Below are 12,432 nucleotides of genomic sequence, written 5' to 3' on the forward strand. Positions count from 1 at the left end.
TCGTATCTCAAATAGGAGTAACTGTGCTGTGTTAAACAGCAAGTTATTGCAATGGTCAGCAGTGTGCTCCACATAGTCTATGGCAAGTTTGTTCTATGCAAACAGAGCAGTACCTGTCTAGCCATATCCTCTCTCACTCTGTCTCTTTCTCATCTCTCATCTCTCTAGATCATTTACTAGGTGTGGTTCTAGCCCCAGACTCACGGAGAAGTGAGAGTGGGAGAGATAGGAAGGAGGCAGTTGCAAGGGAAAAGTCGGCTGCAATTTTTTGTTATCCTTTTGAAACAAGAAGTCCCTAGGCAGCTTTAGCCTGCACTGCAACGCAGAGGCTGTCTGGAGGGGCAGGATGACAGTATGATTCCTCGCAGGCTGCACACTTCTTTTCAAAGCAGTGACATGAGCATTCTGCATGTCTAGCAGAGTGATGGTGCTGGAAGCATATGGAGGTGTCCATCTTCCAGGTGTTTGGAGCAGAAATGGCTGTGGGGGAGGGCTCTGGTGCAGCTCTTTCAAATAGTACTCATTACCTTCCCCATTCTTTCCCTGCTCCCCTTTTATTATAGTGTTCCAAACTCAGACCCCAAAATTAAAGCAGTATTTTACAGCTTGATACTGAAGCCTCAGATCACAGATATTAGTTACTCCTATGTGCTCTGAGAGAAGGATTTGACAGGACAACTGAAATCTTCCTTTTCTTCCTCATTTCCCTCTCTGTACAGATTACTGGCATGCTTCTTGCTTTGGCTTTGGGAAGTCATAAATCTGAGGTTTGCTATTGAGTTAGGGTATCTGGTAAGGCTGCTCTGTGTTGCTGGTATCCTCCCCTTCACCCTGTCCCAATGTCACATTAGTAATGATACCGTTTAGGGGCTTGAAGAGTGTATGAAAAACATCCACAACATTTTTTTGTAAAGTAGAAGCAAAAACAGGTCGGTGAGACCTTTCCATTTGTATGACAGCTGGCAGAATAAGCCACAGCGCCCGACAGGGGTGAGTTTTCCAGCTTCACTCCGAGGGGCTGTCCAGCTACAGGTTCCTGCTAGCGTGGGAGAAGCAACCCTTCCATCCTGGAGCCTGGCTCCCGCAGCCGTCACCCATCTGGGCTCCGCGATCCTGCCACCTGCGTGCCCGGCTGGCAGGACTTCCCCGGAGGAGCAGCTCTGTCGGTGCACGGGACACCGCAGAGGGAGGTGGAAAAACTGAAATGAAAGGGAAGAAAGAGGAAGAAGGTGCTCTGCCATGCTCCTTTACGGCGGACAGCCGGCTCCCGCGGGCAGGCAGAGAGGGAAAGGGCTGTGCCCAGGCAGCAGAGCGGGCAGCAGGGAGGGCAGGGAGGGCAGCGCCCGCTCCCGGGCAGAGGCAGGCAGCAGGGCAGATAGGACAGGCAGCACGGGCTGGGCAGGACACACGGCAGGCAGCAGGGACAGGGCAGGCAGCAGGGACAGGGCAGGACACACGGCAGGCAGCAGCGCGGGCAGGGTGGGCAGGGCGGGCGGCGTAAGGCAGGGAGGGCTCTAATTCATCACCCCGTTCAGCGGAGAGGATGGGACGCCGCTAAACTCCCCTTCCTCCCTCCTCCCTTCCCCCCTCGCCAAGCAAGCCCCCCCCCTCCTCCCCCCTCCGCTGCTCTTTCTCTTTCCCCAAGCAGTGAGCCTCGGACAGTGCTCGGCTCCAGCGCTTTATTTTAAGATGATCGGCCAAGGTCTTTGCAGATAGATTTTATCTGAAGTTAAATAGCAGGCGCTCGCCGCTCACTCGCCAATAAGTCATTTTTAATAGAGACAAATCGCTCTGGACGCCCCGGAGCGCCGGTGCCGCCGCTCCTGCCCGCGCCCCCCGCCGAAGGCGAGCGGGCAGCCCGGGCAGCTGCCGCCTCCCGTAAGTGTCCTGCTCGGCGGATCCAGAGCGCGGCCGTGTGCGGAGAAGGGGAGGCAAGGGGGGGAGAGCCTGCCAGCCGCCCCGCCGCCCTGACAGTGCCTGCGCTGGATGCACAGCGGCCGCGGGACACCTCGGCGCGGAGCGCGGCGAGGAGATGCGCAGGGGTGGTGGGCTGCGCCGCGGCACTCAGCCCCTCTAGGCTCGCCCATGGAGCGTCCCGCGGAGCCCCGTCCGCCGTCGGATCCCCCACGCCGTACGTATCCCCAGCGCGGCCCCCCCGCGGCGGCGGGGCTGTCCGCGGGCCGCGGGGGCGGAGAAGGGCTGGGGCCGGGATGGGGGTCCTCGCCCGTCGGGGCGCCCCGGGGCGCGGTCCCGGCCCGGGGCAAGGCACGGCGCGCCTTTAGGAGCGGCAGAGGGAGGTGGGCGCTTGCAGGGGTAAGCAGATCCTGCTCGGGCGTCCCGAAGGCAAAGCTCTCTGCCTCGGCTTTAAGCGCCCAGAAGCATCCGGAGCCACGACCCCAGCGTCTGCTGTCGCCTTCTCCCCGCTCCGGCGCCGCTCCGCTCCCTAGCTCGCTGCCGGGGTTCCGCAGCCAACTGGCGGGCGGCTGCCGCCCGGTCCCCGCCGAGGGCACACGGACAGGCAGGGCTGGCAGTGGCACCCCCGGGCCGTCCCAGCCTACACCACGGGGCTCTCCCGCCCAGTGAAGGGACTGAGCGCCGGGGAGCGCTGCCTATGGGCGGTCTGCCGCCACCTCGGACCGTGCGATCACTTTGCTTTGACGATGGATTAACTCGATTTTAATCGTTTTTTGTTTCGCCCACCCCCATTCACACACCCCATCTCCTCCTTCCCTCCCGCCGCCGCCCCCCCGCGCCCCCCCTTTCCCTACACACCTCTCTTCCCCCCTTGTGCTGAGCCTAACCTTGTCTTGTGGTCATGGGATCTATAATTTCGTTTTTGTCTAGGCTGGTGAGAGCTCTGCTTGTTCTGTAAAGTGGATGTCAGGTGGATCTATGTTCTGGAAGGAACAAAGAGGCAGCGAAAGCAGCGCGGGGGAAGTTTGAGCGGCGAGGATGCAGGCTGTGTACTGGTACGCGGTCCTTCTGCTGCAGCCCACTCTCTACCTGGTGAGTGTCCCCGGCCCCTCTCACGGGCCGGGCATGGGGAAGCTCGTCGGGGAGGAGGGCGCCAGCCTGGCGGAGAACGAACAAACTCACGGCGACTACTTGCACCCGCAGCCGGCCCTGCCCCGTCCTCCCGGGACGGGAAATCCCGGCGGGGCGCGAGGAGTGGGGGCGCAGACCTGTAACTTCTCCGCGGGGAAGGGGCGCTCCGATGGGCCAGAGCAGGGTCGGGGGTCTCCTGGCCGCGTCCTGGGCCGGGAGGTGCTGCCTCCCGGACCGGTGCCTGGGTGCCTGCGTGGGCACCAGCGCACCGCCGCGGGGGCGCCCGGCCGGGCTGCGGGATGGAGGCAACTTCCTGCCCTCTGCTCCCTCCTGGGGGTGGGAGCCCCTCGGGAGGGAAGCCCCGCGGTGTGCCACTACGGGCGGCGCGGCACAGGCAGGCACTCGGCGCCGAGCACAGCTGGTATTTTCCGCGAGAGGTGTCATTGACTTTGGTAGCAAATCTCCTTTAAGATTACCGCGGGAGCACGAGTAGACGTCGGCGTTATCTCCTTTCACACACACACACACACACACACGCACACTTTATTCCCGCTACGATTGCAAGGAACAAAAACCAGGCAGACTGTCCCTTTGCAGCCCGCATCCTCTCTCGCTCGTGATGCGTTAAGCAGGCAAACGCTTGGCGGCAGCTCATCCCCGTGGCTACGGGGGAGGGAAAAGGTCTTTTTCCAGGAGCGTTGCCGAGAGAAGCACACCGGCGCCCGTGCTGGGGGTGGTGGCGGCGACGGCCCGGCTCCGGCTCTCGGGCTCTGGCTGCGGCTGCGGCTCCCGGGCTCCGGGCTCCGGGCTCCGTGCTCCGGGCTCCGTGCTCCGTGCTCCGGGCTCCGGGCTCCGGGCTCCGTGCTCCGGGCTGTGTCCGCGCCGCCGCTCCCTGCGCCGTGCCGGCCGCGCCACCCGGGGGCGCTGCGGGGCAGCGCGCGCGGCCCCGCGCGGGGCAGCCAATCGGGCGCGGGCCCGGCGCGGGGGGGCGGGGGGGGGGGGGCAGGCGGGGCCGCGCGCGCTCCCCCCGCGCCCCCTCAGCGCCCGGCCCGGCCTGTCCCGGCACAATCCCGGCCCATCCCGGCCTGTCCCGGCACAATCCCGGCACAATCCCGGCCTGTCCCGGCACAATCCCGGCCCATCCCGGCCTATCCCGGCCCACCCCGGCCCTTCCCGTGCCCGCCCGACGTGTCTCCCTCATCGGGGGTCCTGCCCTCGCCGGGCGGTGCCACGTCTGCCGCGGGCGTCTCTCCTCCCTGCGAATTTTATAGCTGGGGTGGGGGTGGAGGGGTGGGGGGAAATGGGGAGAAAAGTGCGTGGCAAATAATCCATCAAAAAGCCGGAGCGAGATCGATACGTCGTGTTAAATTTTAAATGTGTTTGCTGGCAGTTAAACTGCTCTCGACTCATTACAACAACAGTGCTGGATTTATTCTAATGCGCTGCAGTCTGAACAACAAGCGCATTAATTCTCCTTTAATTGTAAACTGGGAGCATTTGAAAACCATTCAGTGTGCAAATTATGCTGATTCAATTACCGTTTAGTTACAGACTTCATTACCTGAATACTTTTTTTTTTTTTTCCGAGGACTTGGCATTGCAGAGTGAAGGAGACGATTTTCAAGTTTCCCTCGAAACAATGCGAAATATGATACAGAAAAAAAAAAAAAGGGGGGAATAAAAGACAAGCTAGGGGGAGGGAATGCGCCCTTCAGCTGGTCTGTGTCTTCTGCCAAAACACTCGGGGAGGATCCAAAGGATTTCCCTAGCACCAGTCTTCTTTCTAACTCGATTCTTCCACGTTTATGCCAATCTCCCCCTATTCTCCGTATTTCAGGAGCGACTCTGAAAGTTTGCATTAGGCCATCACATGATAACAAACTGCTTATTAGCACCGGAGCATGAAGTTTTGATTAAAGCTTTAATGCGGCGCCACAAAGCAGCAAGGTGCAGCACTTTGTTGTGCCTATTCCTATGTGCACGTCGCTCCGCGTGGACAAAATCAGTTTCAATTAGGAATTAAATTTTCAATGCTCAGACTGTTCGGAAGGGTAAATGAAATGGCAGCACAAACAGCTTCCTATCGAGTTTGTTTAAAAAAAAAAAAACAAACAAAAAACAACCTTTTTGAGAGGGGTTAATAATATAGGTGAGAGGGAAAATAGTCTGTTTTCCCTTCGCCTGAATTAGGAGGTGTTCATGGAGAGTGAACAGCTGCAGTGAGGCTGGACTGCCTTGAAGTCACTCATTTACAGGCACTGTCTGCCTTGTAATTTCTCTTCACTCAGCAAACCACTGCTCTTTTTCTTTCTTTTTTTAATTTTTAAAAAATTTATTCCTCTTTTCCCCTTTCCCTGTTAAACCTCTTTGCAAGAAATCTTAAGGAAAAAAAATAGTGCTTCTACCTTTCTTCCCCTTTTAATGGAGCCGTATGCTATTCAGCCTTATTGCCTGAAATTTATAGAGATCATAGCAGATTTAAATGAGTAGGAATTTTGCTGGGGTAGAGATGGTTCACCATATTATGTTTATTGAAAGAACATTAGTTGTGCATTGCGAGGTGCATTTTCTCCTTTTTTTGAGCTGTGCAGTGTATTGAAAATGTTATATTTGATTTGCAGTGGTAGTGCATTTCCTTTGGCCTAAATGGGTAGCTTAGTACTTATTTGGCAGAATTAGGAGTTAACCTTTAAAGTCTTGCAGTTGTTTTCTTTCTCTACTTTTAGAAAGCTGCAGAAAGTATTCTGCACCTACCCTAGGTCTCATTTACCACGACAGTCCGCATCACTGCTGTTCTTTCAAAAGCATCTTAGTCTGATTCTAATGGGTGATGTTTCCTTAACTAACAGTGCTGTGCTGAGCTCAAAATCGTCAGTGAGGAAGAACGTAAAGAATAAAGAAAAAAACCGAAATAACATCCGGAGATCGCAGACTCATAGAATTCAGTTCTGTTTATAAGGACGCTGGAATTTTGCACCATTCCTTTAAGGGAAACCTTCTCGTTGTACCTCCTGCCTAGTTGCCGGTGAACTTCCAGTCCGACACCACAGGACAATAAAAGACCAGGCTGTTTCTTTTAATTTCTTCCTTATTTTTCCCCCCTGTATGGAAGCAACAAGCTGTAGAAGTGGCTACACAACGCGCGGGCTGTTAGGAAGGACGGCGAGGATCCTGAGTATTATTTCTCAGAGGGACAGGTCAAGCAGGGCCCCGAAGAGGGAGGCAGATCTTTTCCGTGCCGGCAGCTGCGGAGCCGCTCCGTGCGGCGGGGCCCGGCGGGCTGTGACCGGCAGCTCCCGGCGGCGACGGGCGCTCGGCCCGTCCCGTCCCGTCCCGTCCCGTCCCGTCCCGTCCCGTCCCGTCCCGTCCCGTCCCGCCCCGGCCGCGGGGCTCCGGGCGGCAGAGGGCTCGCACAGGCGGGATTCCACCCCCGTCTCGGTCACAGGCTCCGCTCCCGCCCGCTCTGGGGAGACACGGAGTGGGTACAAGCACCTCTTTTGCCGGGATCATCCCGGCTCGAGGAGAGCTCGCTCCTACAGCGGAGCAGCGGGCACGGACCTAAAATCAGTCGGAATTTTGCGTGGCATGCTGCTAGGGCAAGGATCCCTCCCCCACTTCATCCCCCGCCCGGCTTGTCTTCTTCTCCCAGCAAAGTGTTTGTTCACCGGTGGGTTTAATTAGGATACGCACCGGAGCCGGGCAGCAGAGTGCTTCAGCTCTGTGCAGAACTTAAGCAGCAAGAGCAAAGGGAGGGGTGGTTTTGCGCCCCGCGGTGAAGGCTGTTCCGCGGGGGGAGCTTTCCTGCGCGGCGCTTTGCCAGAGGAGTGGAACTGCGAGGCTCACGGGGCACCTTGTTAAACACGGCCATGGCTTTGGCAGAGGGGCTTTGGAAACAGCCTGCTAACCTTCCCCCCGTGCCGGGCTGGGATTTTAAGGTCTGTTTCACACCGTCACTGTAGCTTGGAGGCCTTCTGACAGCCGAGAGGAGCTTCCCTGCAAAATTGTTGTGAATAACAGAGGTTCAAAATTGTCCTCAGCGATGGCACACTTGGTACAGTATTTGCTGAGGGGGTAAACAGGGGGTTAGCGGCTCCAGAGTTTGTGTACATTTAATTTCGCTGCGTGTCGCACTGTTTGCGGTCATTTCACCCCGCTTAATGAAAGCTGTGGTGAACGTGAGGAAATATCACGTGCCAGCGAAGATAAGTTGATTTTTTTTCCTTCTTTCTTTTTAAAGATTGTTGCTGACTGTGTCCTACTTTGTCATGTAAGAAAAAAAAGCCCAACAAACAAACCCACACCTCTATAGGCAGAAAACAAAAGAGACAGGAGGCATTGTCCTATCGTAATCACCACCCACAGTATTTTCTCAGAGGCATTTGGTGGTGAATGCATTCGAGTATTGCTTTTTTTCCCCCAAACAAGCGATTTCTTTCAATTTTCGAATTGACGTCGAAGGCAGGGAGGGCGGGGGAGAGCGCCTGGCGAGCAGGGACAGTTGTGGCTTTTTGTGCGGGGGAGTTTACGTAGCCTTGAGAAGCTCCTGCTCCCTCTTTCTAAACGAGTTTGAGAGACGCTGTAGCGATGGTGTAAGGGGAAAAAAATTACCTTTTCGGAAGGTAAGACACGGGAATAACAACGGGACCCCGACCTCGTGTAGGTGAAAAAAACTTATCTGCGCTCTTGATTTTATTTATTTTTTTTTTTTCAAGCGGAGGATAGTGTATTCTTTTCCAGGTTTCCTTGCTCCCTAACCACCAGAGACCTGTGCTAGTTTTAGAAGGGGTTTCCCGGCACTGAACTTTCTTTTTCCTGATGCTTAGTACACACTACTATAATTTAGCATATAGCTGGAGAAAGCAATCTGGAATAGATTTCACCTACTGGGGAGGTACCTGAATGTAATCCAATATCCCAGCCTTTCTTCGACTAGACAAATCTTCCAAGTCGGTACGGTACCTAGAGGTATCCATTTTAACCTCTTTAATATTTTCCTGCATCTCTAAACCGCCATTTTAATTAACAAAAAACCCATTTCCTAATCGTCTTGGAAAGTGCTGTGAAGCAGGTTAAGAATCCAATTGCTCGGAATAGCCAGCACTTGGAGAAAATGAATGTGTGAGCCGTCCTAGCCTCCCTAGGATTGGCTTCTGGTCTCCCGACTGGATTTGGGTGAAGTTTTAATGTGATTTAGCAGATAGTTTAACACCCAGCTCGCTCTTCTTGTAAGTCAGCATTAAACCACCTCCTGGGTGCTTTGTAAATACAGCTTTAGCATTTTTTTCATGCGGCAGATTGACATGTTGACGATTCTGCTTTAAGGAATGTGACAATAAAGTGGAAAACCAAAGGCTGGCAAGAACTTCATCAAGGATAAAAAGGTTCTGCTGTAAGGATGTCACTCAATTTATTGTGAAAGTCGAATGAATTACGTTTAATGAAAGTGCTCCCCAGATGAATATTACCAGCAATTTCCTGAGTTGGCTCTGTCAGATTGATATGAGGAAATGCCAACCCATATCAAAAAAGATCTCCAATCTCAATTACTATGCAAGCTTTCGAAGAGCTCCTTTTTATTGATATGATATATATTGGCGGGTTCTCAATGCTGTGCAAACTACTCCCTGTTTAACAAGACAGCATATTTCCCAGTTTATTGTTGAACACTACGTTTTTGTGGCTGTTGTATAAACTTCTGCGAGTGCCCTTTTTCGGAGGGGAAACTGCCTCTCATTCCCTTTCCCTTTCTGTGACCCAGAGAGATCAAAGTTGTGTGGCTGGCAGACAGCGGAGGCAACGCTCATTGTAGGAAGTTTGTTCAGCCTGAATGGACAAAGCCGAAGGTCAAGACAAATAGCTCAGCTGAGACAATGGCATTGGATCCCCTAATCTTCAGTGCATTTCTGGGCAACAATCCAGATCACGGTAATATTTGCGACTAGCAATCCCAGTATCCCCACCCTTTCCTCCTCATTCCTCTAGGGACAAATTAGGAATTCAGTGAGCCCTCGAAGGGAGAGAAAATCTCTCTTGTCACCTCATCTACATAAGAATTGACTTTTCGAGAGGCTTTTCTGTTCTATTTTAACTACTGTGACGCCGGTCGTTACTCAAGAATACAGCTTCTTTTCCCATGATCCATTGTGCTGGGCTTGACTATGATTGATTCAGTCAGATTTCTTCTATCGCTTTGCCATACTCTTTCAATTTTTTGGTATCAAAGCAGAGAGACAGTATTGAAGGACAATAGGGAGGATCTCAAAACTGCAGTAGGACGGGAACATGGTTACTTTCACATGTAGGGCTGCAGTCTTTGCATGAAGCATTAATAAGGAAGGAGAAAGAGCTTGTCCTTCGAGCATATCGTGTTTGTCTGGCTTCCTATTTCCCTTTTGTTGCTGGATCCGCGTCTGAAACTTTCTTCAGAGTATGATTAGTCTAAGTGTTATTTATTTATTTATTTATTTATTTAAAGTGTTTTTTCCCCCTCTGTCGGAGATGCTGGGTGTTTCGAGCCGCGGACGGCGAGTGCAGGCACTGCGGGGAGAGCGGGCAAGCTCTGGCAACGGGGCCGAGCGAGGGCTGGCGCTCAGTGTCCCGCTCGGAGCCAGGCCGGGGCTGGCGCTGTCCCCTCGGCCGGGCCGGCAGTGCCGTGCGGCAGCACCCTGGAGAGCGCCCGGGCAGGGCAGCACCGCGGACAGCGCCCGGGCCGGGCAGCACCGCGGGCAGCGCCCGGGCCGGGCAGCACCGCGGGCAGCGCCCGGGAAGGGCAGCACCGCGGACAGCGCCCGGGAAGGGCAGCACCGCGGACAGCGCCCGGGCAGGGCAGCACCGCGGACAGCGCCCGGGAAGGGCAGCACCGCGGACAGCGTCCGGGCAGGGCAGCACCGCCGGCTGCCCGCTCACAGGCGCCCCGTCCTGGCCAAGTCAAGGTTTTGGGTTGCTGCTGCTTAGACCTCATCCTCAGCCACCTCTGGACTTGGGGCTTGGTGCTCTGTGCCAGTTTTCCTGAAGGAAGAAGGAGACGGGTGGACCAGCAGATGGATGTATTTGTTGCTGCTGACTTTCTTTCTCTCGGTGGTGAAATGGTAGCTTTATTTTCTGAGGAAAAGCTGGTCAAAGGGACAATACATGAGTATGCAGTGGAACAGGGGTGGTAGAATGAATCTGGGGATACGAAAGCTGTTCTGAGATGCCATTCAGCTACTATGATGGTGAAACAGAGTTTCACACTCACCAGAGTGTCTCATTCTATCCCAGGACCATAGCATCCTCTCCTCTTGGAGAGACACCAGAGATATCCAAAAGCACTGCAGTAAAAAATGAGGTCTGAGACATGGCTGACACTGAGACATGAGAACAGGGAGTTACTAATTAACAATGACTTTTTAAATCCTATGGGTCAGGGCAAGAGTGTCTCTCAGACACAGTTGGTGTCATTTTTGGAAGTAGTGGCACTCTGAGGCACCTGTGAGGGGCCGCCAGATCTCGCTGCCGTCAATTGATTGCCTGTGTCCTGGCAGACAGTGCTCAGGGTATCTCCCAGCCCTCCACTTGCTTTCACGAGGAGATAATCACAGGCAACTGCCTCCACCCCTGTAAATCCCACTTACTATCAACAGAGCTATCCTCTAGAGCTCTACTGCCTGAAAAGCACTTGTCAATGAAACAGTGACTTTTGGCAAGGCAGGTGTAAGTGAATGACTGATGAAGAGTCCTTCAATAAAGGAATGTGATGGGAATTGACTGGGCTGAGAGGTAAAATAGCCCACAGTCTCCACCAGCCTTCCAAACAAAACTATAAGGCATTTATTCCTGATCCATATTCTCCCATGAATACCAGTAGTGATTGTGATGCTTTTGCTGGATGTGAACATTCTCCAGTCCCTTTTGATTACACCATATCCCTGTGCGTGGTGTCTCACAACTGCATTGTCTGCTGCAGAGATACTGCTTTTATCTTCCAAATGCCACCCTCATTAATGTCAATGTCTCGTCGTCCAGCCAGTGACAAATGTCTCAGGGACGTTCATCTGCCTTGCACACTGCATCATCTCTCCTGCTGCTTTGTCTTTTCCTCCCCAAGGAGAGATTTAGTAATATTTTCTTCCTTGCCCTCTGTATCTGCTCAAAAAAGTTTTATCCACTAGCTGGTCTCTGTCCTGTCCATGCACAAGTTAGTTTTGCCAATGTCCTCTCTATTATCACCTCTCCTGTTAATCCGTTTGATCAATTTCATGACAGGTTGACCAGTGCATGCAAATATGATCTACTTTTTCCAAATCTGAAGGCTCTCGAAGGGGGAGAAATTAGGCCTATCAAATGATTATGATATTAGTGACCTCTTTTCCTCAAATTTCATCTTCTAACCTAGACTTGACACAAAACCTAAAAGAACAAAGAGCCTGGTTGTTTTGTTGTGTGGGTAACCTGGTTATTGTGTGCACAAGACCACTTGTGAATGCTCTTATTTTGCTGGGCTTTTGAAAACTGATAAATCACATATGTCTATGTTATTTCTTTGCATATTTACTTAAAATTTGGTGATAGCTGTGCAGCAGACTTTTTTTAGAAACAGAGCTGACAGCCAAAATAATAGTAGAAAAGAAGTGATCTAATAACCTTAGTTCTTGGAAAGGCATGTAATTAAATTATAACAGATACTATATATATATATATATATATATAATATTAATTATTAATATTACAGTAATATATGAGACATTAGAATTATATTTATTTATTTAGAAAGAAAAGTAGAGAGTCACTTGAATTTAATCAGTACATATCCTCAGCTGAAAATTAAAATGTGCTTACCTGCCTAGCTGGAACATGTTTTGAAATAACAGAAGTAGCATTACCAATGATTGGTGACCAGTGTGTTTTATGATCCTCTTTCCCCTTCCTCTGCCCTATGTCAGCCTTGCATTATGTGTGAGTTAACTTTCAGCTGGCACAATATTTCCTGCACTTGTTTTAGAGGTGCATGTGAGCTACTGGGTAAAAGTAAAAATAGAAACATTCTGGCCATGTATTGAGAGCACTATGGACAAACAAAGGCTCCCCTGCTGCAGATCTTATGCCCTGATCCTGCAGTGTAATACAAGAGAGGATTCCATGTAAATCGATGGTTTGTTTACTTGTGTGAGGAGAACAGATTCTGTTTATGTTGAAGATTAAGTAGACAATTTCTGTTTCCGAGAATTGCTTGTCACTATTCAGATACCACTTCAAATTTAAAGTGTAATTGGCAGCTCTTAAAAAATATTAGCTAATGGAATTTCTGTTATGTGTAGTTCAGACCACCTGTACCATAATATTTATCTGTACAGTCATTTTTATAAGCTATTCTTGATTGAACTTTAGAAAAATAGTCCTTCTGCTAGG

General features: G+C 52.1%; 1 protein-coding gene across 3 annotated transcripts in view; it reads left to right on the forward strand.

Moving 5' to 3' along the window:
• Positions 1 to 1,615: 1,615 nt before the first annotated feature.
• NXPH1 (neurexophilin 1) overlaps positions 1,616 to 12,432 on the forward strand; it is a 138,165-nt gene continuing 127,348 nt past the window's right edge. Inside the window, exons 1-2 of one of the 3 annotated variants that reach the window (XM_064411132.1) lie at positions 1,616 to 2,131; positions 2,845 to 3,006. In XM_064411132.1, coding sequence (XP_064267202.1) covers positions 2,953 to 3,006 — 54 coding nt within the window. In that variant the 5' untranslated portion in view covers positions 1,616 to 2,131; positions 2,845 to 2,952. Of the gene's footprint in view, positions 2,132 to 2,170; positions 2,314 to 2,844; positions 3,007 to 12,432 lie in introns of those variants that run through there. The other 2 variants (XM_064411139.1, XM_064411145.1) reach the window with 2 other exon arrangements.

This window comes from Passer domesticus, chromosome 1 (assembly GCF_036417665.1).
Source record: "Passer domesticus isolate bPasDom1 chromosome 1, bPasDom1.hap1, whole genome shotgun sequence".
NCBI lineage: Eukaryota > Metazoa > Chordata > Aves > Passeriformes > Passeridae > Passer > Passer domesticus.